General features: G+C 39.7%; 1 protein-coding gene across 15 annotated transcripts; it reads right to left on the bottom strand.

The window, feature by feature from the left end:
* Nucleotides 1–12,672: 12,672 nt before the first annotated feature.
* Nucleotides 12,673–23,207, bottom strand: THNSL1 (threonine synthase like 1). 15 transcript variants are annotated; one of them, XM_030008525.2, is made up of 4 exons: nucleotides 23,104–23,163; nucleotides 21,380–21,500; nucleotides 20,047–20,134; nucleotides 12,673–19,577 (listed from the first exon to the last, which is right to left on the bottom strand). In XM_030008525.2, exon 4 carries the CDS (start codon nucleotides 19,512–19,514, stop codon nucleotides 17,292–17,294), a length of 2,223 nt encoding a protein of 740 aa, XP_029864385.1. In that variant the 5' UTR covers nucleotides 19,515–19,577; nucleotides 20,047–20,134; nucleotides 21,380–21,500; nucleotides 23,104–23,163; the 3' UTR covers nucleotides 12,673–17,291. The 15 variants fall into 15 exon arrangements, with proteins under 15 accessions (XP_029864385.1, XP_040978470.1, XP_040978467.1 ...); XM_041122536.1 differs by lacking the exon at nucleotides 23,104–23,163 and adding an exon at nucleotides 22,701–22,732 and having other exon boundaries at nucleotides 20,051–20,134; XM_041122533.1 differs by lacking the exon at nucleotides 23,104–23,163 and adding an exon at nucleotides 22,701–22,715.
* Between the last annotated feature and the right edge of the window lie 127 nt (nucleotides 23,208–23,334).

The raw sequence follows: 23,334 nt of genomic DNA, 5'->3' as shown, positions 1-23,334 counted from the left end.
ATTTCTGGTAGTTACTCTGTACTAAGGACTGCTGATTTTGTCTCACAGCAGTGAGTTATTTCCCCTTTGTCTGATAACTCAAAGTGTTTCTGTTGGAAATTATGTATTAAAAGACTCAGCAAACTGAAAACTAGCAGTGATTTTCTTTTTTTTTAATAACAAAAGCAACCAGCATTTCCAAAAATACTCTTCTAATGTATGTATCAATCACAAGGCAGAAACTGCTCTTGAATTATCATTGCTTGTAGGAAACTGCCTTAACTTTACAGATACCAGAACAAAGTGCTTATTTTTTGTTATCATGAAAGAAAAACTCATACATCCTTCAGCCTGCCTATATTTCAAAGCCCATCGGAAGCAGAGCAGCATGTGCAGCAGTTTCTCCCAGTCAGTTGAAAATACTGATGATGAATTGCATATATGCCCCCAGATCTCTGCCCCTCCTCCAGGAGCCAATATCTCGAACTAGGCTGAATGCAAACAGGGCTGCACAGGACCACCTGCTCTCCCTTGTGCTACGTAGTATGTTCTCCAAGCCCAGAGGCAGCTGGAAATTTAGTGAATCCAAGTTCAGAGGAGGCAACTAAGGACAGTGGGGTATAATGGAGTGGGCTGCAGAAGAGGATCATTTATTTTCCAGTTGCTAGCCTGCTGCAAGTCCGTCTCCAAAATGTACCTTTTGCCTGTTGAGCAAATGCCCAAAAGTAGATTTTACTGTACACTGTGCAACAACATTTCTGGCTTCAGCTTACACCAAACACAGACTGATTTGCTTAGAGGAGCTTGGGCAGCAGCAGCTGCTACAGAGCAGGAGCTTACAGTGTGACTAGGAAGCCTTTGTTCCCAAGCACCTTCATCTCTTTCTTCTGTATGAAGTCCCACTTCTCCAGGTTCCTGAGTGATTTAATCAAGTTGGCAGGTTAGTTCACGGGATACATTTTCCCACCTTTTGTCTATCTTTAGTCCAAACTCTGTAGCTTTGGAGACCTCTCACCAATATCATGTCTCACTGCTACTTTGCATTTAACATTCATGGGGCCTTTGTTGTACAGCTGCAGAGGGAAAATCATCCGAGAACAAAGTTTATAGGCCAAATTGAGGTCACATCTTTCTCTTGTAATAAACGGCCTTCCAACATGACCCCCTAATTTCTTCCCAGATAAAAAAAAGCTTTTTACAGCTACCATTTGTTTCCTGCTTTTTGCCCAATTATCAACCTAATGAGCCAACTTTCCACTTATTCCATTACCCTGCATCACATTTTACTCTGATCTGAAATTTTGCCAAATGCTCTAAAAAGCTATTGCACTCCCCTTGTACACCATAATATTAATATCTTCAAACAATTCCCCTACATTAATGAGTTATGACCTTTCTTCCTAACACTACAATCACTTTCCCGTCTTCTGCCCCTGCCTCTTCGTTGGTTTTCCATCGCTTGTTTATTCCTCTCTTTAGTTAAGACTACACTGAAGGAATTTCTTAACCACTTCAAGTACCAATTCACTCTCTAATTTCCCTGAATGTTTCTATATTCCAACCTTTAAGGTTTTTCTTTAAATATCAGTTGGCAAGTAGCAAGCATCATCCATGTATTTCAAGTTACAGGTGAAATCCACACAATGTCATTATATTCTATAATAAAAATGTATTGGTTGTTCTGATTGAAACTAGTGAATCATATGTAACTTTCACTATATCCCAAAATGGACTCTAAGCAAAATCAGAGATAAATCCTATTTCAGCCCTGGTCCTCAGAACTGAGGCAGCTAAATTGCCAACCATTTTGTGTTTGCATCTTGATTTAAAAAGACCCCAAACCAAACAACCAAACAACATCCCCCACCCCCCCCCCAAATGAAGATGGATGCAATCAAAGTATAATTGCAGTCCAGCTTAAATTATCCAGGTAGTCCCTTTTAGTCCAATGCCCTTCTGCTTGCTTAATCACGTGCTTTGAGAAGTGAGATGAAGAGATTGGCAACAAGAAATATGATGCTGGCAGGAATGAGCCTGTTATGAAAAACATGCGGAGACGAGGAGACACAGCATCTCCCGTTAGGTTTGAGAAGCTGCAGGGCATGTGCCAGGTGGCACACACATTTCTTCCATGTCCAAACCAAGTGAAGACCAACACAAGTTCAATAAGGTTTTGCTGCATCTGAATGCCATCTATTTATATGCATAGTACCTCCAAACATTAAGCTTATAAAAGCTACTAGACACTCCCCAAATGAGATGATTTCTTTAACCAAAGGAATCTGAAGGCAGCTGAGTGCCTACTTCTGCCATATATGAAATGTGGTGTGCTTCTGGAGACAGCTGCTGGCTTTGGCTGTGGCATCAAGGGGGGACCTAGGCCAGGGCCAAGCAGCCTGGCTGACTGCTGCGGTTGGAAAACAAAGTTATTTTCATCTGCGTGCTTGCATAAGCAATAGTGCAGAGTCTCTTTTGCCCTTAGTCCCTACCCCGACCCTGGACACCCACATCAGGGCTGGGAATGTTGTTCTTGCTCTTCCAGCCCTGATGCCAAGCTGGGCACCTGTATGGGTGGCCAGAGGGCTGGCTGGTCACTGCGGCACTCCAGGGCCACCACACCATGCTGGTGAGGACATCGGGGTCAAGAGCAGTGAGAGCACAGTACCACATGCCAAGTGTGCCTTGAGGCTTATATGATTCAAGTGATTTCGACGAGTGAAATGAGAGCAAAGCGGTAAAGGGTATCAAGAGGCACTTTTGACCAGAGGCTGATTGGAGAAGCATTGCTCGGACAGGTCAGGAGGGAGCTGACAAGATGTCGTGGTTTAACCCCAGCCAGCAACTAAGCACCATGCAGCCACTCGCTCACTGCCCCCTCCCACCACAGTGGGATGGGGGAGGGAATCGGGGAAAAAAAGTAGAACTCGTGGGTTGAGATAAGAACAGTTTAATAGGACAGAAAGGAAGAAAATAATAATGACAACAGTAATAAAATGACAATAATAGTAATAAAAGAATTGGAATATACAAAACAAGTGATGCACAATGCAATTGCTCACCACTCACTGACTGATGCCCAGTTAGTGCCCAAGCAGCAATCCCCCCAGGCCAACTCCCCCCAGTTTATATACTGGGCATGATGTCACATGGTATGGAATACCCTTTTGGCCAGTCTGGGTCAGCTGTCCTGGCTGTGTCCCCTCCCAACTTCTTGTGCCCCTCCAGTCTTCTTGCTGGCTGGGCATCAGAAGCTGAAAAATCCTTGACTGACTTAGTATAAAGACTGTTTGGCAACAACTGAAAACATCAGTGTGTTATTAACATTATTCTCATACTGAATCCAAAACATAGCACTATACCACCTACTGGAAGGAAAATTAACTCTATTCCAGCTGAAACCAGGACACAAGAGGAGATGAGGATCAGTGCAGAAAAAATGTGGGAAAGCAAAAGGGGGAGGGGGAGAAGAGAAAAGCATATGAGGTGTTTTGTGTTGCTTTTTATTGGTGTTGCAGACTTTATATTTCATAAGAAAAGTATTTCAGTCATGTCAAAATACCCCAGTAAATCAGTATAAGTCCTCACAGTTGCAGAGATGCCATCTTCTAAGTCTCTGCTTTCTCCCTCAGGTTTTACAGTTTCCATGTCAGTATTCTGTCCCCAATCCCCAAGACACTCTTACCAGCTCAACACTTTCAGTTCTGTTTTTACTTTTCTTATCTTGCACGGTTTCAGTTTACATACTCTCACAGCTCAGTGACAGTGAACCAAGGTCAGGCAACGGTGCTGCACAAAACCAGCCGAGGGTCAAGGCCAGCCGGACCCCTGGGCCACGGACCACGCTGCCCTCCTGAGCTGGACTGCACGGCTCAGGAAGGTTGTGTGGTCCCTCTGTGACATCTCACGTGCATCGCGTAGGAGGGACAACTGCACAGGCCAGATCCCACCGGGACCTGCTGATGCAGCAGGCTGATGCCCACAGGGACGCACATCTGTTTCTACGCATCATCTGAGATGCATCATCAGTCAAGATCACTTTCACAATGATCCCATAAGCATGATATTCTGTGCACATAATAAACTGAAATACATATACAACCTATATATATATATACTTTATATATACATGTGCATATATGTAAATTCTCTCACTTTTTGTGTCTCTCAAAACATGCAGTAAACTGGACAAGATACCCTGGGAACCTTCATAATCATGAAGAAGTCATACAGCTTCAGTTAAACAGACTGCTAAAGTATATGCTTATCCCATATGAAACACATTTTTGAAGTTTAAAAAAATATTTCAATGCTTTCTTCTTCCTTCACCTCAGAATTATTGCCAGACAAAAAGTAGAACCCAAAAAAGCTGTTCCCCTTGTATCTAGCCTCACTGCAGCAGGAATTTACACAAATCTCTCAAGAAGACCACAGCTCCACTTTTATAGTATGATTTTAAGGCTAGAGGTGGGCTGTTCTAGTCATGGCCATGTTTAAAGGAATTGTTTAAGGGGTCAGAATTTCAATCTGTCTTGGACATTAATTCACAGATAGTCAGCAGAGTAGTGTCCAGTTTCTGACTATTCACTGGATCTGATTTTTGCTGCTGTTCTTCCCCCTTTTTACTTTCTACATACTGAAGTCTGACTTTAAAAATAGCTCTTCATTTTTGTATCACTCATTTATGAATTTGGGGAGGAGGAAGGCAGGAAAAAACCCCCAACACCCCCTAATCAATTTGAACAAAAAGAAATGTTGCAAAAATTACCACCTTCAAGCTTTCTGAGAAAGATATCAGCTTATCAAATATCAGCACACTCATGCATATACACCTCTTCTCCTCTTGGGTCAAGTTACAATAACAAAATAATGACTTCTGTTTTTCCCCTCCACTGAAAATCGTTGTGTACATACACTTGTCAGTTCAGAACTCATGGCAATTTGTAAAATCCTGCTGTCTGATAGCCATCAGAAGTAGAGTTAATGACAACACAGTTCATAGAACTTAAGTATGAACATTTCTGAGGATACCTGATTCCAGAAAGGAAATAAAACTCTTGATTTGCAGTCCAAGCATCAGCCTGAAAGGAACTTAATTACATTAACTACAAAATGTTTATTCCAAGATTATTATTTTTTTAATTTTATGATTCTGGTATTTTGAGTTATAACATAGAGTTAAATTTACTCTACAAAGACTGATTTTAAATTCTCCTGTGAAAAGGATTAGAAAATTAAAAAATAGTTATGCTACAACGACTTTATGATAATGGGTGATGGTGAAGAATTTGAGTGCATTACACAGACATCTGCTTTGCAAAACAAAAAAAATTACCAAGGTGGTCTCAATGACACTCCAAATGCTACTGTTATGTGGCTTATTTCTTCTGTCCACCCTGTAAAAACAGGTCTAGAAACTGTATCATCACTAACAACATCTATTGCAGCTGTCAAAAAAGGAAAAAAAAGGACAGGCAAAGGAAATACAGTGCATACAGAAGGGAATTTAGGAACACAGGACTGGGCAATTGTTTCTGGGGAATTGGAGACAACCGCATAAAAAAACTGCTTTCATAAGTTGATCAGAAAACATTTTAAATTAAAGTGACAGGAAACTCATCAGGGGAAAGTTAAGGGACATTGGAGGTTAAAGAGACCAATTTTTGTCTTTTTGGTCCTTACCCACACAGCCACAGTAGCCATAAGGCACAATAACTTGTCAGCTTCTCAGCTGCACAATTACTTTTAAGCTGTTCCATTTATATGTAATTTGATTTATGAAGCAGATCATGCAATTAATACAAGGAACAAAAAATCATCACTAAAGAAGATGATGCTTCTGCTGCCCCTGAACTGACAAAACAGCCACCACCATGGGAGGTGGGAGACCCACTCTTCACCTCGTATGCCTAGCACAACAAGCTAAGTGCTCACAGAAGGCAAATTTTATTTTGGATGGATTTTAAAAAAAAAATGTGGTTTGTATTTCTTCATTTCCCCCTGTCAGCTGTCAGCTGTGCCTTGCGGAAATGAGTAACCATTTCTGATATTGGGCACTACAGAGATCTTAGTAGTTGGTGAAGTAGTTTTCATCTAGCTTTTATACCAGCTCTATACAGCACCAGAAAGTTCACTTTGCACTTGATATCTTCCGGCTCAGCTTCACCACTCTGCATTTTGTAAAGGTGTTGACTGTGTATTAGGTTTGATTTGTCTTTAGTAAAGTAATTCTAGTATCAGGCAAAAGTAATACAGTGGAGAATTGTGTCTGTTTTATATTCAGGTGCCTTTGAGAAGAAAGGGACCTGTACTTACAATTATCTCTTTTCACAATAGTACAAATGAGTAAGAAAGTAAGAGCTTCACCATCAGTGACCCAGAAGCACAAGGAACAGAGATGTTGGCAATTCAGGTATGCAAGAGACTGAAAGAGTTAATGTCTCAAACATTGTGGTGGGGCAAGTTCTGCTTAAAGACAAACCCTGCACAGCAAGGAACCAAGGTGAAAAGCCCATCAGCTTAGACATCAGCAACAGGAGGGGGAGGGCATGCTGGAGGGCGCGCAGCTCCCTGTTCTGATAAGCTGTTCTGATACAAAGATCAAACAATGACCGTGTCTGCAGGGAAGGAGAAGTTACTCCACAAACGACCCCCAAGCCCAAAGGCTCACAAACTGCTCATTAACCTGAAGAGTTCGGGTGCCCGCCCGAAGGAGGGGAAGGATGATAAAAGGACACAAACTGAAGCCCCGGGTGTGCAAGCCCACGGGGACTGGTCCCCTTGGTTGACTGGACACCTTGGCTGACTGAACCAACGCTGGACCCAGAATCGGTGAAATCTTTCTCTCTTCCTTTCTCTCTTTGTCTTCTTCTCTCTTTCCTTTTCCACAATCCCTATACCTCGTCCGTTTCAAGACATAAACTGTTGACCAAGTCTGAGACTAAGAGTAGATCCAGCCGCCCCTGGGCCCTTCTCTGAGGAGGAGTCTAGAAAGCAAGGGGGTCTGCTCTGAACCTCGTGACTCAACGGGAGGGATCTCCTTATTCCCTGAATTGATGTATATGGTTACACGGTTTACAGAAGTAGTCTTATGCCAATTCCTGTTGTGAGAAACCCTGCCACCTACTACCACGCCTCCCCAGTTCAGTTTGCTTCTGTCATAAATAAAATCTTTAACTGATCGTTTGGTGTTGTTTCACCTTAATTTAGCCCGAGGGAATTTCAAATTAAACACGACTCCTTGGTCTGTCCAGTCTGGGTCGTGACAAGGTGCTGCACACTTCCTGGCTTAATCCAGACTTGAAAGTTAGTTTTAACAGCTTGAAAATGTAACATCTTTTTGCTTTTTGTAAAGGAAGTGAGGACTGTTTTTGTGTTTTCAATAATCATCAGTATATCTTCAGCATCCAATACAAATTCAGAGAATCCAGCATATTGTTTTGATCACAGATAAAGTAAAATGATACAATTTGTATCTGAAAATTTTCTAAAATGTGTATTTCTAGATTTCTGAGACTGAGAAAGTAAAGGGAGAGAGTGAAAGAGATTATGTTACTAATTTGGGGAAGCAAATCCCCATGTTGCAGAATGACCCTTTGTATCCCACCTATTTAAAAACCTCATGGAAATGCTTTATGAATCTAATTTCTTTTCAACAGGCAAACCTGGTCATCTATTGAAGGTAAACAACTCATTTTCTTTGGAATACAATTATTCCAGAAAAATCTTTCATCAAAAAATGTAATCCAGAGTGATAAATCATTTAGAACAATAAAATCACTCGCATGAACAAACACAGCGTCTGTCAGTAATTGTGCTTGCTTGCCCTAGGCATAAGTTTGTACATATGGGAAGTGATAATACTTGTGGTTACAGTTCCCAGTACCACATTTTCCTTTCCCAGTTCACACTTACTCATAGCTATGCTTATCCAGCAGCAGTTACATAAGATGCAATTCCAAACATTTATAATCCACCTCTTGCAAACAATAAACCGCATCAAATTAGCCCCCAATGTGCTTTTTGTACTAGCCCTTGAGAGCAGAGAATGTTACTTTCCTCAGTACGTTTGTTTTTCCTTTTTTTTAAACCTCCTCTGTGGGACAGGCTTCTTGCTCTTCTCAGTGGAATCCTGTCCCCATCTACACACCTAGTGCTATGCCTAATTACTGCAAAGAAAATTCAGTGTGTAACTTAACTTGAAAGGTAACAGCAACAAATCATTTACTTCCTCATCAACATTTCATAATTATTATGTATAACTTTCCTTTTACTGCCATTTCCACATCCTTGAAATACTGATTTTCACTTCACCACATTTCTTTAAAATTTGCAGCAAGCGGGAGATGTTCAGGCCCTCAAATCTTACTGGTAGTCAACATGAGATACTATTAACTCAGAAGGTTTGCCTCTGCAGTCCTTGTGCCAGGTTCAACCAGCAGGTAGGTTCGACCAACCTGATCATTCTGAAAGTGTTTTTTTGATTGACAATTGTTTTCAGCAAACAAAAATTCATATTCTGTTTTGCATAGCCACCTTTGAGAGATGATAGAGGTACAACAGCATGTTAGGAAAAAGAACATCTGCTTAATGTCAAAGTAGTACCTGCTCACTTGGCAAAGACTGTCATTAGTGTCATCAGCAGATGAAGCCACTACTCTGTCCTCTCAGCTGTGTTAAATGATAGGAACCAAAACCAGAGGGCTGAGGCATCAGCAGGGGGTGGCACATGGAGCAGAAGGATTAGCAGGAAATGTACACATGCATTAGAAAAGATGCCATGGAAGTTTTGCTACCACAAAACAAAACAAATTAGTCTATCATAATCCTTTCTGTTGACTTGAAATAGACTTGAAAAAAATTCCACAATTTACATCGGATTTCAGTTTAAGCACAAACTTAATGTCTTTTTTTCCAAACCAAAATGCAACTAGGGCACTAGTTAGAATGGAAATATAAATGATTACTTAGCTCAGGTCTGATCTTACAGAGTCAGCAAAAATAAGCAAAGTAAGATCAGGACCTTAACCATGGGGGAAAAAAAAGCAAGTATAATACGCATGTCTCTGTTATATAAAATCTAGCGCACTTGTATTGGTTTAGTAGGTTGTATTATGCTCCGTTCATGCTTGTATCTAAGGAAAAAGAATAACAAAGTATTTGAATTTAGCATGCAAAGATTACAAGAAACTGAAAAAGATATAAAGCCTGAAAGAAAGCAGGGTTGCCTGTGGGCTCTGTTACCAACCTGGATGACAGGCATTTGAAAATATGTTGCTTGGTCATTTTAACATTATGCTATGAAAAATCCTCCCTGTGCAGCAAGACATATTATTTATACCGCTTTTTCCTGTGAATACTGTTATCTACTCTTCCTTATCTCAAAACTCACTGCAAGCCCCATACGCTGCATCGTATTCAAAACCCAAAACACTTGGGTTTTGCATATGAGACCATGGTATTATTTGTGCTCTTGATTTAAATATTAAAGAATTGAGGGTTTTTTTATTTTAGATTCTTATATTAAAGCAAAATTGATTCACGATTTACAGTTGAAAAGCCTCTAGCAGCATATAATGACATGAATTAATGTGGTGTTTCGCTGACCTGGAATCATCACGTATTCCTGGGTACTCTACGTATCACTGAGTATTAACCTAATTATCATTAAGGTTTCTTACTTAAATTTCCATTAATTACATTTTATATAAATGAAAATATTAAAAGCTCATATAAAATTACAAATGCTTATGATAGCCTTTCATTTAGAGCCCTTCAAAAACCGCAATTACCGTGTTGAGCAAACTTCTGTTAGGAATGCCATCTTGTGGTTAAAAGCTGTATATAACAACGGTTCGAGGTAATTTTAACTAAATTTTTACTTGCAAAATACTGTTTTTGCAGAAATGAGCTATTCACGTATGACCTTTCAGAACTGTATAGTATTCTTTTATTAACCATTCTGGATGAAAACAACTGTCAATATGGCTTTCCTGTCCTCATCTGTATACAATGCTGATTAATTATACAGGGAGCACTAGTTTCATTAGGAGATGGGATGCATTTATTAGCATGTTAAACAGAACCAGATTGCCACATGCACTTAGTAAAAAAGTCCACTAAATGCCTACTCTATTTAGATGTAATTTAATGAATTAGCCTAAAATGTATAGAAAATACATTTTTCTCAAAATGTGTTTCTAGAGCAGAACCCTATGAGCACACTTTACCTTCTCTAAGCTTTATGGAGCATCTTCGGTTGGCATATAAAAGGTCAAGTTTAAGTATAAAAAGGAAACATTGGCTTTTTCAATTTGTCTTATATAGATCTTATTATGAGCTGAAAATGGATTGAAAATGGCCATTGGATTGCAACTTTCTCATGAAAGCAGAGAGAAATGCCAGGTAAACAAGAATAGAAAGAAAGCATCCAAAAGCATCTAATAAACTTTGAAAGATCTCTAACTTTTAAAAGCTTCAAAAAATAAATAATAATTAGCTACATTCACTACAGCTGACATTTGCATAGGCACTTTCCTCCCGTATATGTTCACCTCATTTTCATAATGAAAGTATGTATTGCCCAAACCATCACAACACATACTGTATAATGAAATTTAAAACTAATGAGCCATTTCCTAATAGCCATGAGTCAAGTCAGGGTTTGCATTAGTAGTCCATTTGCAATTCTCTAGAGACAGAAAGAACAAGGCTAAACATACCCAGTAGCCTATTTAGCGCACAACTTCTTCTGTGTACTGGTAACTTCATAGCAGAACTGAAATGAGTTCAGAGTCGCTAGCATTCCAACCTCTGTGAAATACTGTTCATACTCCTGTTAGCATGCAAGTTACTCCTGGGGCAGCCAAATAGGACTGCCGTGATTATTTAGTTTGACGTCTTGCATAACATGGATCTGCTTTGCCTGAATTAGTCCTCTTTCTATCAATCACATCTTTTCAGGAAATCATCTAACATGTCCAGACTAGAGAAACCTTTACGATTCTGTTACATGCCTTTATCTCTCGTAACATGTCCAACTTCTACTTACAATCACTGGATCACTCTTTCTCTGCTAGATGGAACAAACCTTTATTTGATTATCAAATTTTTGCTCCAAAGATGATTCTTCTAGGCTAACTCTCCCTTCACTAAAGTAAGTAGATTCTGCTTATTGAGACTTTCATGCCAGTGCTTCTTTTTAATCCTTTTATTGCTCTCATGACTCTTTTCTGTCCAATTTTCCAGCATTACTGGAAATTGTGACTATTGGAGTTGGGCATGGCATTCTTCCAAAAGGTTATACTGAAGTCAAATATAGACAGCAATATTACTTCCCTGACAGTATTTCCATTTCTAAACCTGAGGATCTCACTGGTCCTTTTGGCCACAAGGCATACTGAAAATTCATGTTCAGTTGAACATGCACATCATCTCCAGACACTGTTCAAAGTCAGCATTTCCTACAGCAAATTGTTCTACTTTGAAAGTATGTTCTCAAACCTCTGCTGCTAGAAACACAGGTCTACTTAGGCCACAGTGAAATGCAGATTGCTTACAGCTCCCAACCAAGTAATTCATCTTCCTCTGTTTAATTGGCTCTTTAGTATTTAAGTTTTGTGGCATCCACAGATTTGAGCAGTCATTATTTTATTTCCTTCTCTGTTCTTAACAAACTCATGGTTAAGAGCCAAATCCTGTGTGAACTCATGTATCAAACATGTTCAGTCACAGCTGAGACTTTCATTTTGAGATCTTTCAGGTTTGGTCTCAATTAGTATCATGATGGATTTTAAATTTGGGGGTGATACACTGCATGTTTCCATAGCAATAACTTACTTAAAAGAAACTATTTGAAAATCTAAGGGTATTCCAAATACCTGTGATGAAATACCTAAATAAAATGCTAGAGCAACAATTCCTGTGCTATGTAAATGATTTTGTGAAGTTTGAGATACACTTTCTACGAAAAATGTGTTCCTATGTTGCACAGGGAAAATACTGTGGTTTCTCTATTTGGTTAAATTTTATAAGATATTGTAAATATGCAAGTAAATCAGGTGTTTTCTTAATTCTGCTGAATAATTTTCCTATTAAACATTTTATTTCCTGTGCTGTCAAGAAAGTAGCTAGAGACCACCTTAAACAGTTACCAGGCAATCAAGTCTTCTCGAGTAAAAGGCACAAACAGCTTCGATCTACCTCCATGCTGGGAGATCTTCAAAAGTTTTACCTAAGTTGGAGAGCAAGACCAAGACTGATGTCTTGTAGATTGCTGCGTTCTGAAAAATTGTTGAAGCAACAGCTTCCCAGTTCCGGTAAGCGTGCTGAGCACATTTATGACTACTGTGAAAAAACACAGTAACATTTAAATCTTCCTCAAGCTGCTAATACATGTTCAGAATTAACTGCTTGTTCACAGTAATTCACTGAAATTAACTACTCATTCCTTATTGCCGTTTCAACCATTGAAGTAATTTTTACGCCTGTGATCCTAAAATCATATTCCAAGTGAACCAAAGTTGCTCTGCAACTGTTAACAGACAACCAGTTCATCCCTCCACTGAACTAAGCATGAATAAGAAAGATTAAACTGTCAGAGATTTCCTTTTCCATATTAATTCCTCAGAATACAGACCTTCCATGCAGCACCAGACACGTCTGTGGTGCAACGTAAACAGAGTGTTTAGACATTGCTATTTTTGATGTGGGTTTATTTTTTTATACATACTTTCCTTACAGGATGATGCAACTTAGTTCACATCTGTCAATCTCCGCAAAGTGAATTACTAGATCATTTACTATACACCTAACTTTCAAGTAAACACAGGACAGAACATGTCTTTCAAGATTTAAGAATATCAAATTCTGAAACGACTTCCTTTAGTGGATTTTCTTTATATCACATTGATAAGGATTTATGAACATATTTGCAAAGCAAGTGCTACAGAGTGGATCCTGCAGTATTTATTTAGAAAAAATATAGTGGATACAAATGACTAACGCGTGTTTCAGGCATGCCAAACATGATATACGTAGCAACAATGTGTGTTGATGTCCTCGAAGAGCTAAGTTGACCCCTTGAAAAACAAGACTCTTCCCTTCAGAGTTCCATCTGCTAAAATATTCCATCACCTCAAAAACATAAATAGCAATTCTTTCTAAATTGTAAGATACTAAGAAAACAGAATTATCTTCTGAAGTCATCCCTATCCGCTCTATTCACCCTTTACCTCAAACCACTCTCTGTCACCCCAAGAAGCAGGACTGTGACTAAAGGCAAGTAATGAGCAGCTGTAAGTCTGTAAGCAAAACAAAGTATTTTTCATATAAACATTCTTACAATAAAAAGTGTAAATATAGACATTACAGTTGTCCTTACATTTGTTGCATTTGTCCTCAAGGTTTTTCATGTAGTATTAGTCTTCAGCAAAGATTTATCTATACGGAAGAATAATAGGTTAACTAAAGCTATGCTATTACTCCAGGTCAATAAAGCTAGTGGAAATGTGTATATATGCATGTTCACACCCTCTGTTAACCTGGCTTATATTGATTTAGACCCAACATCCTATCTTTAGACAAATAGGAGCAAACTGGGTATACACCACACCTAAATGGCTTAAAGAATCCTGCTAACTATCACAATGTAGATTTGCTTTTGTGTATCATTAGCACACCATTTTTTGCCTTAAGAATAGAAAATAGTGCACGACAACATTCAGTGTGCACAGTGTCTACTAAGGACAAAAAACCGGCACTTGTGTCCACTCTTAATCATTAATTCCCTTTGAATCTTTCATAATACTCATAGTGGGGAAAAAAAAGTACAATAACAGTAGCACAATGTTTGTTGAACCACAATATTTTACTGACTGACACTGAGAAAAGCTGGACTGGGAAGGCAGAAGGATTGCTTCCCTCACTATCCTATGCCCCCCCAGTCAGCTATACTGAGTACACTGGAAATGTTTTCTCTTCCATTCCTCCAGGCCCAGCAGGGCAAGGCAAACCAGAATATTGTACATTACAGCTACCATAACACCGCATCAACACCTGGTCACAAATACTGTGCACATCCAGGATCACGACACTACTGCAACATTTTATAGTGCCCATTACTAGAATCCACAAGCAGATGTGGTGCACAAAAATAGTTCACTGAAGTTACAAGGAAGTCCAAAAGTTAATTCATTATTTTTAAAAATTAGTAAATACTGTATTGTAAAAGCCTTTAGACATTCTGAGAAATGTACTAATACAATATGTGCTCTTTAACCACTGCCTTTATACACCCTAAGTCCAGACTGAAAGACCGTAACTAAGTAAAACTGCTCATTTTTTACTTATTCAATTCATATCAACTGCTATAATGGCTCATGTGATATGAAAATAGCAACTAGAAATTTTAATAATACTTTCTCCTTCAAACTAAGCTTGAGTTACTGTCATGAACTTTGAAATATTGATTGTTTGAGTCATGCCAAAATAAATTCTCTGCTAGTTTAGTTCTGACTGTTTTATCTAATAATGAGCTAACTCAAGGTAGGACATTGGCTTCTAGCCTAATCTTGTTTAGAATCTCAGCTTTTCTCTTTTAGGTACTTTCTATGAAAACAAGCTCTTCTTTGTAGATGTTTCTATGAAGTATTGTAACAGCATGTGACAAATTGCCCTATGATGTCAAATGGCATTCGGCCCCAGGGAACCAGGTACTGCAGGATTTCCACAGAGTCCTTATGCTGAAACCAATTCCTGTTCCAGTAATTCAACCCAGGCAGTTGGGCTTGTTTGAGGTTTTTTGGTTTGTTTTTTTTGTTTGGTTGGTTGGTTTTTTTAAGATCTAGAATTCTGGTTTTGTACTGAGCACATGCAGAGAAAGCATTACATTTTTTTCCACTTGGAACTACCGTGAGAATCAGACTGAAACATACAGAAATACAAGGTGGATGTGCACTTATCACCTACACAAGCAATGCTTCTTTTTTGGCAATATGCTTATGCAACTTTTTCTTAACAGAACATGGATTTTTTTTTTTTTTAATTACATATTTATGGTCTTTCTCACTTTGTGTCTGCAAAATGACAAAAATGCCTCTCCCCTATGAGGAGAGACTGAATTGAGTTAGGTCTTTTCACCCTGGAGAAGAGGCTGCTCAGGGAGCACCTCATCAGTTTTCCAGTACTTAAGTGGTGGCTAGAAAGAGGACAGAGACTCTGTCTTCACAAGGAGCCACATGGAGATGACAAGAGGAAATGGGTACAAGTTGCACTGGGAGAAGTTTCATCTTGATATAATAAAGAAATTTTTCACACTGAGAACAGTCAATCACTGGAGCAACCTCCCCAGGGATGTGACAGTCTCCATCGCTGGAGGTTTTTAAGACATGACTAGGCAGTGTGCTAGATAATCTCATCTAGGCTCCCTTTCCCATGAAAGGCTGGACCCGGTGATGTTTTGAGGTCCCTTCCAACCTGGGCTGTTCTATGATTCTGTGAAAATAAAAGTTATTTTCCAAAGTTACTGCAGAAATAGTGAAGAAGGACTGAGCAGAGAAAAGAACTAGAAAGGTCCTAAAAATGCATCCAAGAAGGGCAGAATCTAGAAAGCTATTGTGTCACACCTTTGTTATCAGCTACATTTCATTTCATTGTATAATGTATTCACTGTGGCAAATGCACATCATGCTTAGGTCTTTTACCTCACACTGGAAGAAATTACAATTCTTTAAAATAGTTTGCTAGATGGTGTCTTCTTCACCTCTGATGTGGCAAAAGTACAAGCAGACACACAGAGAAAGCTGCAGATATGGCAACAGTTCAAAGCCCCAAATAAGTCCTGACATCTAGGAGATCTTGCCTCTTGAAGAGACAAAAAAATGTTAGCAATTACCACCTTTCTTGCCAATACTTTCCATATTTGAATCTTGGTGGGAAGCACAACCTCCCATAGCTATAGGTCCTCACATCTGATGACTCTTAGCTCTTTACCTGTAACTGGATGCCATTCAAAACTTGTCAATACATCATTTTACCACTTCTCTCAGTGTGAAATGTAGTTATATTTTACGTCCTTGCTAAATATAATCTAGTTAGCAGAATACGTTTGTCCATAACCACATGATCTCCTAGGGCAACCTACTCCATTTTTTTCTGACGCAAAAACCCAATGAAGAGCTGTCATTAGCAAAACCAGATTGCTAACATAGGTCTATTTTAGGTTACACAATGAACACCTCTGATGCCTATCACACTTTCCAGACACTGGAGTTCATCCTTCACTTTCCTTGATGAGATGCCAAGCACTTTGGGAAGCTTCTTTCTTATACCAATTCATGCAAAGCATGAATAGAATAGAATGTCAAGGAAATTAATTTAAGCAAAATATGAAAACGGAAGTAATTAGAACAAGAAAGCTATATGACCTCAAAGATAAAACTTACATTCTAAAAACTCAGAATACAAGAAATAAATGCAAATAAATGGTGAAGTTTGGTTCTTATTTAAGGAGACTGCTGCTAATACTAGCAAATCTTCTATAGCATCAAAAAAGGATTCTAAAGTTGAAAGTTCAAATAGAAAAGATCTAGAAAAGAGACAACACACTGGAGGAAAAGTCACGTCTCAAAAAAAAAAATCTTAAAAATATTGAATGAAGTATTCTATTTTACACAGGAAAATATCTGGGAGGGAAAAAAGCATGAAAAACAAAATAACCAGATTTTTTTATATAAACACTGGCCTCACAATACATTAAAAAAAAATTACACAAGAAGATAACATACCATCAAATTGGAACAGTTCAAGGACTAACAATACAAGTATACTTCAATCTTTGTAGTGAAATCAACCCTCATTAGTAACATAAGAACATCATTACAATATCTTATTATGTTCTGGTGCCCTAAGTGAAGTGAGTTAAAGTTTAACTAATCACCCACTGACCAAATGATCACATTTCTTGCAACAAAACAAGAGCTATTGTTTCAGAAAGGTCAGACTTCATTATCTTCCTCCTTACATGGAGAATGCTTCACGTTTGTGCCAAGGAAAGCTGACAGTACTGGCATCTCTACTATGTATGACCTGCAAAAAAGTATTCCAGTCTTTTATACTCTCAGTTCACAACCTTTCACCACTACTAGAAACCTCACATGCGTTACTTACAAATACTGTTGAAAACTTGACAACTGAGTATAAAACTGTGGACATTATGCTGTGGACTGGACACAGGCCAGGTGAATCATGACTTTATTAAAACATGCAGCTTGTTAAGAAGGTATTGCAATTGACACAGTGGATGACTGATCAGTTGCTCAGAAAACTTTCATAAAATGATTTTGAATTAAGGTTTCTATATGGGACATCAGCATACTCATATCAGCAGCACAGACCTGGTGATCCTCATTCCCCTTCTTTTTTAGAGTCTCTAATAGGCCCCAGTGGACTGGAGGTAGAGGGCTGTAAGAACTCAGCAAGTGAAGCTGACTTAATGGATTCTGGTTTATTTCTGCAATCCTCAAGGCCCTCAAGATAGCAGGTGCAAACTTAGAATAATGAGCTGTAGATGAAATAATAATTGGGCAAGTTCTATCCTGTAATCGATCTGCAACTACTTTAGCAACAGCTGTGTGTGTATCCAAAATATATCCTGTAGTACTGTATACAGAGTGAATGGCAGCTAGACAGTCCTCCTCAGAGCACCATCCAGCCACCAAGTCCTGCTGAAGCTTTTCAAGTAAATCTTTCTGTAGCTGGAAGTGGCCCTGATTTTCCAGCTGGTTATATAATTGTGTCACCAGTTGTCCATCCTCATTAGTAATCAGGTGCAAGTATCGCTCAAGATTGGAGGACTTCAAAATATCTACTGCTGGTGAAAAAGTGGGAATCAATTTTCTTCCCCTCAAATCATAAACACCTGTTCTTATGAAGTCAGTCAAAACATTGTTTTCATTGGAAGCACAGATACATTTTCTAATAGGAATTCCCATCATTTTAGCATATAAAGCAGCTAATATGTTGCCAAAGTTTCCTGTAGGAATGCAAACATCTACAGGGCTTCCAAAAGGAATAATATCTTGATGAACAAGATCAAGGTATGCAGAGGCATGATAAACTACCTGAGGAAGCAGTCGTGCCCAGTTTATGGAGTTTGCTGCGGCTAAAGCTGTTCCATATTCTACTGTAAGAAAGCCAGTATAATCAGAATTAGTAAAGATTTGCTTTATAGCTGTCTGGCAAAAATCAAAATCAGATTTGACACCTACTGACCAGGCATTTTCTTTCTGACAGCCAATCATCTGTGATTTTTGAATTGGGCTTACTCCATCCTCAGGAAAAAAATTCATCACAGCAATTCTCTGTTTGTCAGTGTCATGGAGACGACTAAAGCCATCTAGGACTGCACTCCCTGTGTCACCAGAAGTAGCTACCAGAACCAAGTAATTGCAGCTTCTGGGAATGCAGTATGCAAATATATGTGGCACCATCTGTAATGCAAAATCTTTAAATGATGCTGTTGGTCCGTGAAATAACTCAAGGAGAAACTGATTGCCTGCCAAATGCCTAACTGGGGCAATTTTAGAACAAGTAAAGTTTTCTCCATAAGCAGTTCCAATAATTTCTGCCAGCTTAGAAGCAGGAATATCAGAAGGATGTATGCATCTTTCTAGTATAACCTGGGCTCTTTCAATATAAGTTGCTCCTATTAGGCTTTGCCATTCTCCAGCAGTGAATTTTGGAAGTCCTCTCTCAGGAACAAAGAGTCCTCCATCAGGGGCTAAGCCCTCAGTGACAACATCACTGAAATATTTATGAGAGTCTTTTTCCATACTCCTTCCAGACCTACTAGACCTAGTTGAAATGAAAGTTTCCAGTTCCGAGTTTTGGTACCTCTTCACAGCATCAAGCACCTTTTCTGCTACAACCTCTGCTGCAATATCCCCTCCACAAAGAACACGGATGTCATACCACCTTTTGTAGAACTGCTTCCTAAACTGAAGTATGTCCTTGAGCGAAATACCAGGAGACTGGCCCACGATGCGATCCACTTTCATTGATTTCAGCCTACTCATAATGACTGTTGTGGGCACATCCAGATATACAACTATTCCATTTTTCTTCACATGCTGCATGCCAGCAGCATGCATTGGATTGGACCCAGTAAGGGAAATGACACTTCCAGATGCTGAAAACTTCAACAGGGCTTTTCCTTCCTCCTCTAAAAATTGCTCATTACCAACATCCTGCAGTTTTTCCGACACACTCATATTCCAGGTTGTTTCAAGGACATCGTCATCTATGTCTATGACAGGGCAATCTAGTTTCTGACCTACTATTCTCCCAATCGTTGTTTTCCCAGCACCCGGAGGTCCCATCAGGATAATATTTTTGTTTCCAACAAGAGAATGGCTTGAGAACCATGACTTCCATATCTGTGCAAACACAGCAGGTCTTGAAAGCATCAGTTTTAAACACATGCTAGAAAGACTGTTTTGGGTTATTAGTCTTAAAGGCTGATACTGAACAACATGAAACATCTTCTGCTGGGTTGTTTTGTTGTTTGTTTTTTTTTCAAGCCAACTTGACAATCCACTTAACTGCTTCAAAAAGAAAAAAAAACCGTAATTAGTCCTTCAGCAAACATCTAGGAAAAAAACCCTAAAGGATATGAAATTCAGAACAACAAGAATTCAAACATAAATGCAGTTATGACTTCATCAGTGCCAGGAAGACTCATTCCCCTCTCCTGCATAGTTCTAGTTGCTTCCACTAACAAATCCAACTTCAAACAGTCCATGTCGTCAGGGTAAACAAAGACATCCAACCCTAACATTACAATACTATCTGCAAATAATATTGTTTATAGGAATTCAAAACCAATTAGTTTTCCCTCTAGTAGAATTATTTTTAAGTACACATTTACAAAGAATGAAGATTAAATTATCTTCTTGCAATCAAAATGTTAATAAAATATGCATTTACCCCACCTTCCAAGACACCTTTGATTTCTTATACTTTCTTTGCAAAATAATAAAATGCAAGACCCACTTAAATACACAGAAAACTCACAGACTTGTGCAACAGCAAGGCTGGAAGAGTTGCAACCAATTCTCTTCTGAAGGGATGGCAAACCAAGCAAGTGATTTGTGAAGAACTCCTATAATGGAATTGTTTTGAGTGTAGTTTGTGTAAAGCAAGAGAGAAAGAACATGTCACGAAGGCACTCTACCCTCAAAAAAAAAAAAAAAAAAAAAAAAAAAGCCACTAGGAAAGTTGCATCTACAACAAAGATTAAGCAAGAAGCTCTCAACGTTGTATTTTGTTTGCTTAGAGAAATCAACACCAGTATCAGCAGAAATTGCAGCACATGATTTGTGCATGAAGTTTAGGGCAAAGGGGGAAGAACTTTCAAAATCTCCATAAAGTGGCGGGGCAGGGGGCGGTGGCAGAGAAATCGGCAGAAATTTGCACAGAAAATCCCTACAGAGTCATTTTTCATTTTAGGTAGGCAAACAAGTATCACCTTGTTATTTTTAATTTTTCATTATTCATGACTAAAAATGCTTAAAGAAAAGAAACACTTAACTTCCTTTTAGGAAATTAATTAAATTTTAGATGCAAAAATCCAATTCAGTGCTTGTTCATCAATTCCAAAAAAATAATATATATAAAATAAAAATATATATTTGCAATATATATAAAATCAGCATTTTTAAAAATTATTACTTTTAGCTGCTATAGTATGCAATACAAAGAGACAGTTGACTAAGCTGCAAGTTGTATTTTTTTTTTCTCCTGGCACTGTAACACATAACCAAAATGGCAATCAGCAACTTCTGATAACTACATTTTAAAGACTCAAATCTAGCTGCTAGCACCCCAGCATTTGCTTTGCAATGTTTATTAAAATATTTTCGTTTATATACCAGCTATGTGTTTCCCCACATTAATCATGACAGACTAAATAGAACAATTAAAGGAATTCACTACAGACTAAGTTTCCAAATCCTTCAGTTGTTCAGTGCCTCTTCTCTAGACGCTCTCCAGTCCAGACAGCCTTTTATCATTGTGAAGAGCAGAAGGTGGCCTGGAATTGCAGTAGAAGGCAGGTAAGCACCCAGTGGCAACTGCACCATCTTCCAAAGACCTACTCGTGATTAATTCATGTTTACAGTTGTCACACCAGTCCTTTAAAGACCCTGCTGTTCCCCATCAGAGCACATATCAAATTACTCTGGAGACACAGGTCACAAACTTCAAAAATGACACAGAAGCTCAAGTTTTGTAAGAGCAAACCACAAAAACAAAGACTCTTTGCTTCCAGGTGCTCCTTGCTCTAGATAGCCCTGTGTTCTTCAATCTGTCTTTTACACTCTACTTTCTTTACCAACTATTAGCATACCTTACAAAGCCAAAGTACTTCTAATAATTTAAATCTTTGCATTTGCGCACTTCTGCGTGGAGAGATGAGCTTGCAAACAAGTCTCTGTGTTTGCATCCAGTGCTGTGACATGACGAACATGCTGTAATTACAAGGCACAGATCAGAGTAAAGATGGGCATATCATACTGTATCGTTTTTCTCAATCCTTGTAAAGTATAAGGGAATCATCCTGCATAGATACAAATTTTTTGTAATAGTTATTAAAAAGAAAAAAACAATCTGTGAAAAGTAGTTGTAATATTCAGTATCATTATAAAGCTGTACTGCAACAGTAATGCACTGTATGTACGTATTCACTATAGGGCTGGAAAGAGATCTTTGTATTAAACTGCCAGATGTAAATCAGTTATATTCAGGCCTTTAAAAAATTTAGAGACAATATTTTTGTGATTTTATTTCTTGAACATAAGAATCACTTCAAGTGTTATGTGTGAACTAAGCGAGTACAAACCATGCCAAGCATAGTGGCCTGCCCACCATGTCTAGTTGCACTACAAATTCACTTTGAGGTGCAGTCACTTGGTATGCACTATACAGCTGCTGGATGTAACATCTGGACTGCGTTATGAATCTAGGCCATAGCCATTGGTTGAAACCAACTTGGTTAACCTCGTGCAAAAATTCGCAGGGAATTCCTTCATTCAGCTACTCAGTTTGACCTATTCCAGTGTAATCCAATTTTGCACCCACATAAAGTACGTGTACACAGAAGTTTGCAACCATTGAATGCAACCTGTTTCCTTGAAATAATTTTTTGTTCACTTGGCAAAACTTTACTGTAAAACCAGCTCGAATTAGGCTTTATCGCTAGTAGAGTTTACCAGTCTAGCTAGAACACCAGGCCGTCCAACTTTAGATATAAACCCCGTGCCAAAAGGGTGAGGTTTTTTTGAAGCAGAGCTTACACCCGTGCCTCCAATGAAATTTTAAGTTTTGACAATACACCTTGACCCTTCACTTGGGTGTTGACAGCACCTACATATCATTAGCAATTATCCACAATTTTAACAACCGCTGCCAACGACAAGAGTTTTAGTGAAAACTGGGCTTTGTTACTGGTATAGACACAAAATTTGCAACAACGTGACACGTGGTTAAAATTCAGTAACCAAACAAGGCAGTGGCAGTTTGCCACTGCCAAAGACCTCAAGGTAGGCCAAGACTGATAATTACCCTATTTCAAAATTGTTAACACAGGACAACTTCCATTTGACTTTTCTCAGAGCTTTCACGCAGTAAAAAAAAAAAAAAAAAAAAAATCCCAAAGAAAAACATTCAACCTTCTTGTGACCATCCCACGGACCAAGATCCTGCAAAGGTTCCCGCCTCACCGCAGCGCTCCCGCCTCACCGTTTCGACGCCCCGAAGGTGTCAAAGCGCGGGCGGAAGGAGGGGGCCCGCGGGGCCGCGCCGCGCCGCACCGCACCGCACCGCACCGCGCCGCGCCGCACCGGGGAAACGCGGCACCACAGAGACGGGTCAGCCGCGCCCGCCCCCCCGGCCAGTGCAGCCCCGGGCTCCCACCTCCCATCGGGAGCGGCGGACGGCGCCCGTGCCCTGCCCTGCCCTGCCCCGCCCCCGCGGCTCGGCTCGGCTCGGCTCGGCACGGCTCGGCTCGGCACGGCTCGGCTCGGCACGGCTCCCCTCGCCCTCAGCCGCCCTCAGCGCGGTGCGCGCACGTACCGGCAGGGGCGGGGACAGCTGTCACAGGTACCGTGCGCCCCCCGCCTCACACATTCCCGCCCCCCCGCGCACGCGCAGATCAAACCGTCCGGCGCGCCCTGATTCGGCCTTGCCGGCTTCACCTCCGCGAAGTGCGCCTGCGCGGCTCCGGGCGTCGCGTGGAGCGATTGTGCCTGCGCTGTCGCTCCCGGCCCTAGCGGCTGCCGACAGCCGCCTTCCGCCGGAGGGAGA

Source organism: Aquila chrysaetos, chromosome 3 (genome assembly GCF_900496995.4).
Source record: "Aquila chrysaetos chrysaetos chromosome 3, bAquChr1.4, whole genome shotgun sequence".
NCBI lineage: Eukaryota > Metazoa > Chordata > Aves > Accipitriformes > Accipitridae > Aquila > Aquila chrysaetos.
Note: the sequence above shows the minus strand (reverse complement) of the source record. Positions and strands in the feature narration are given on the sequence as shown.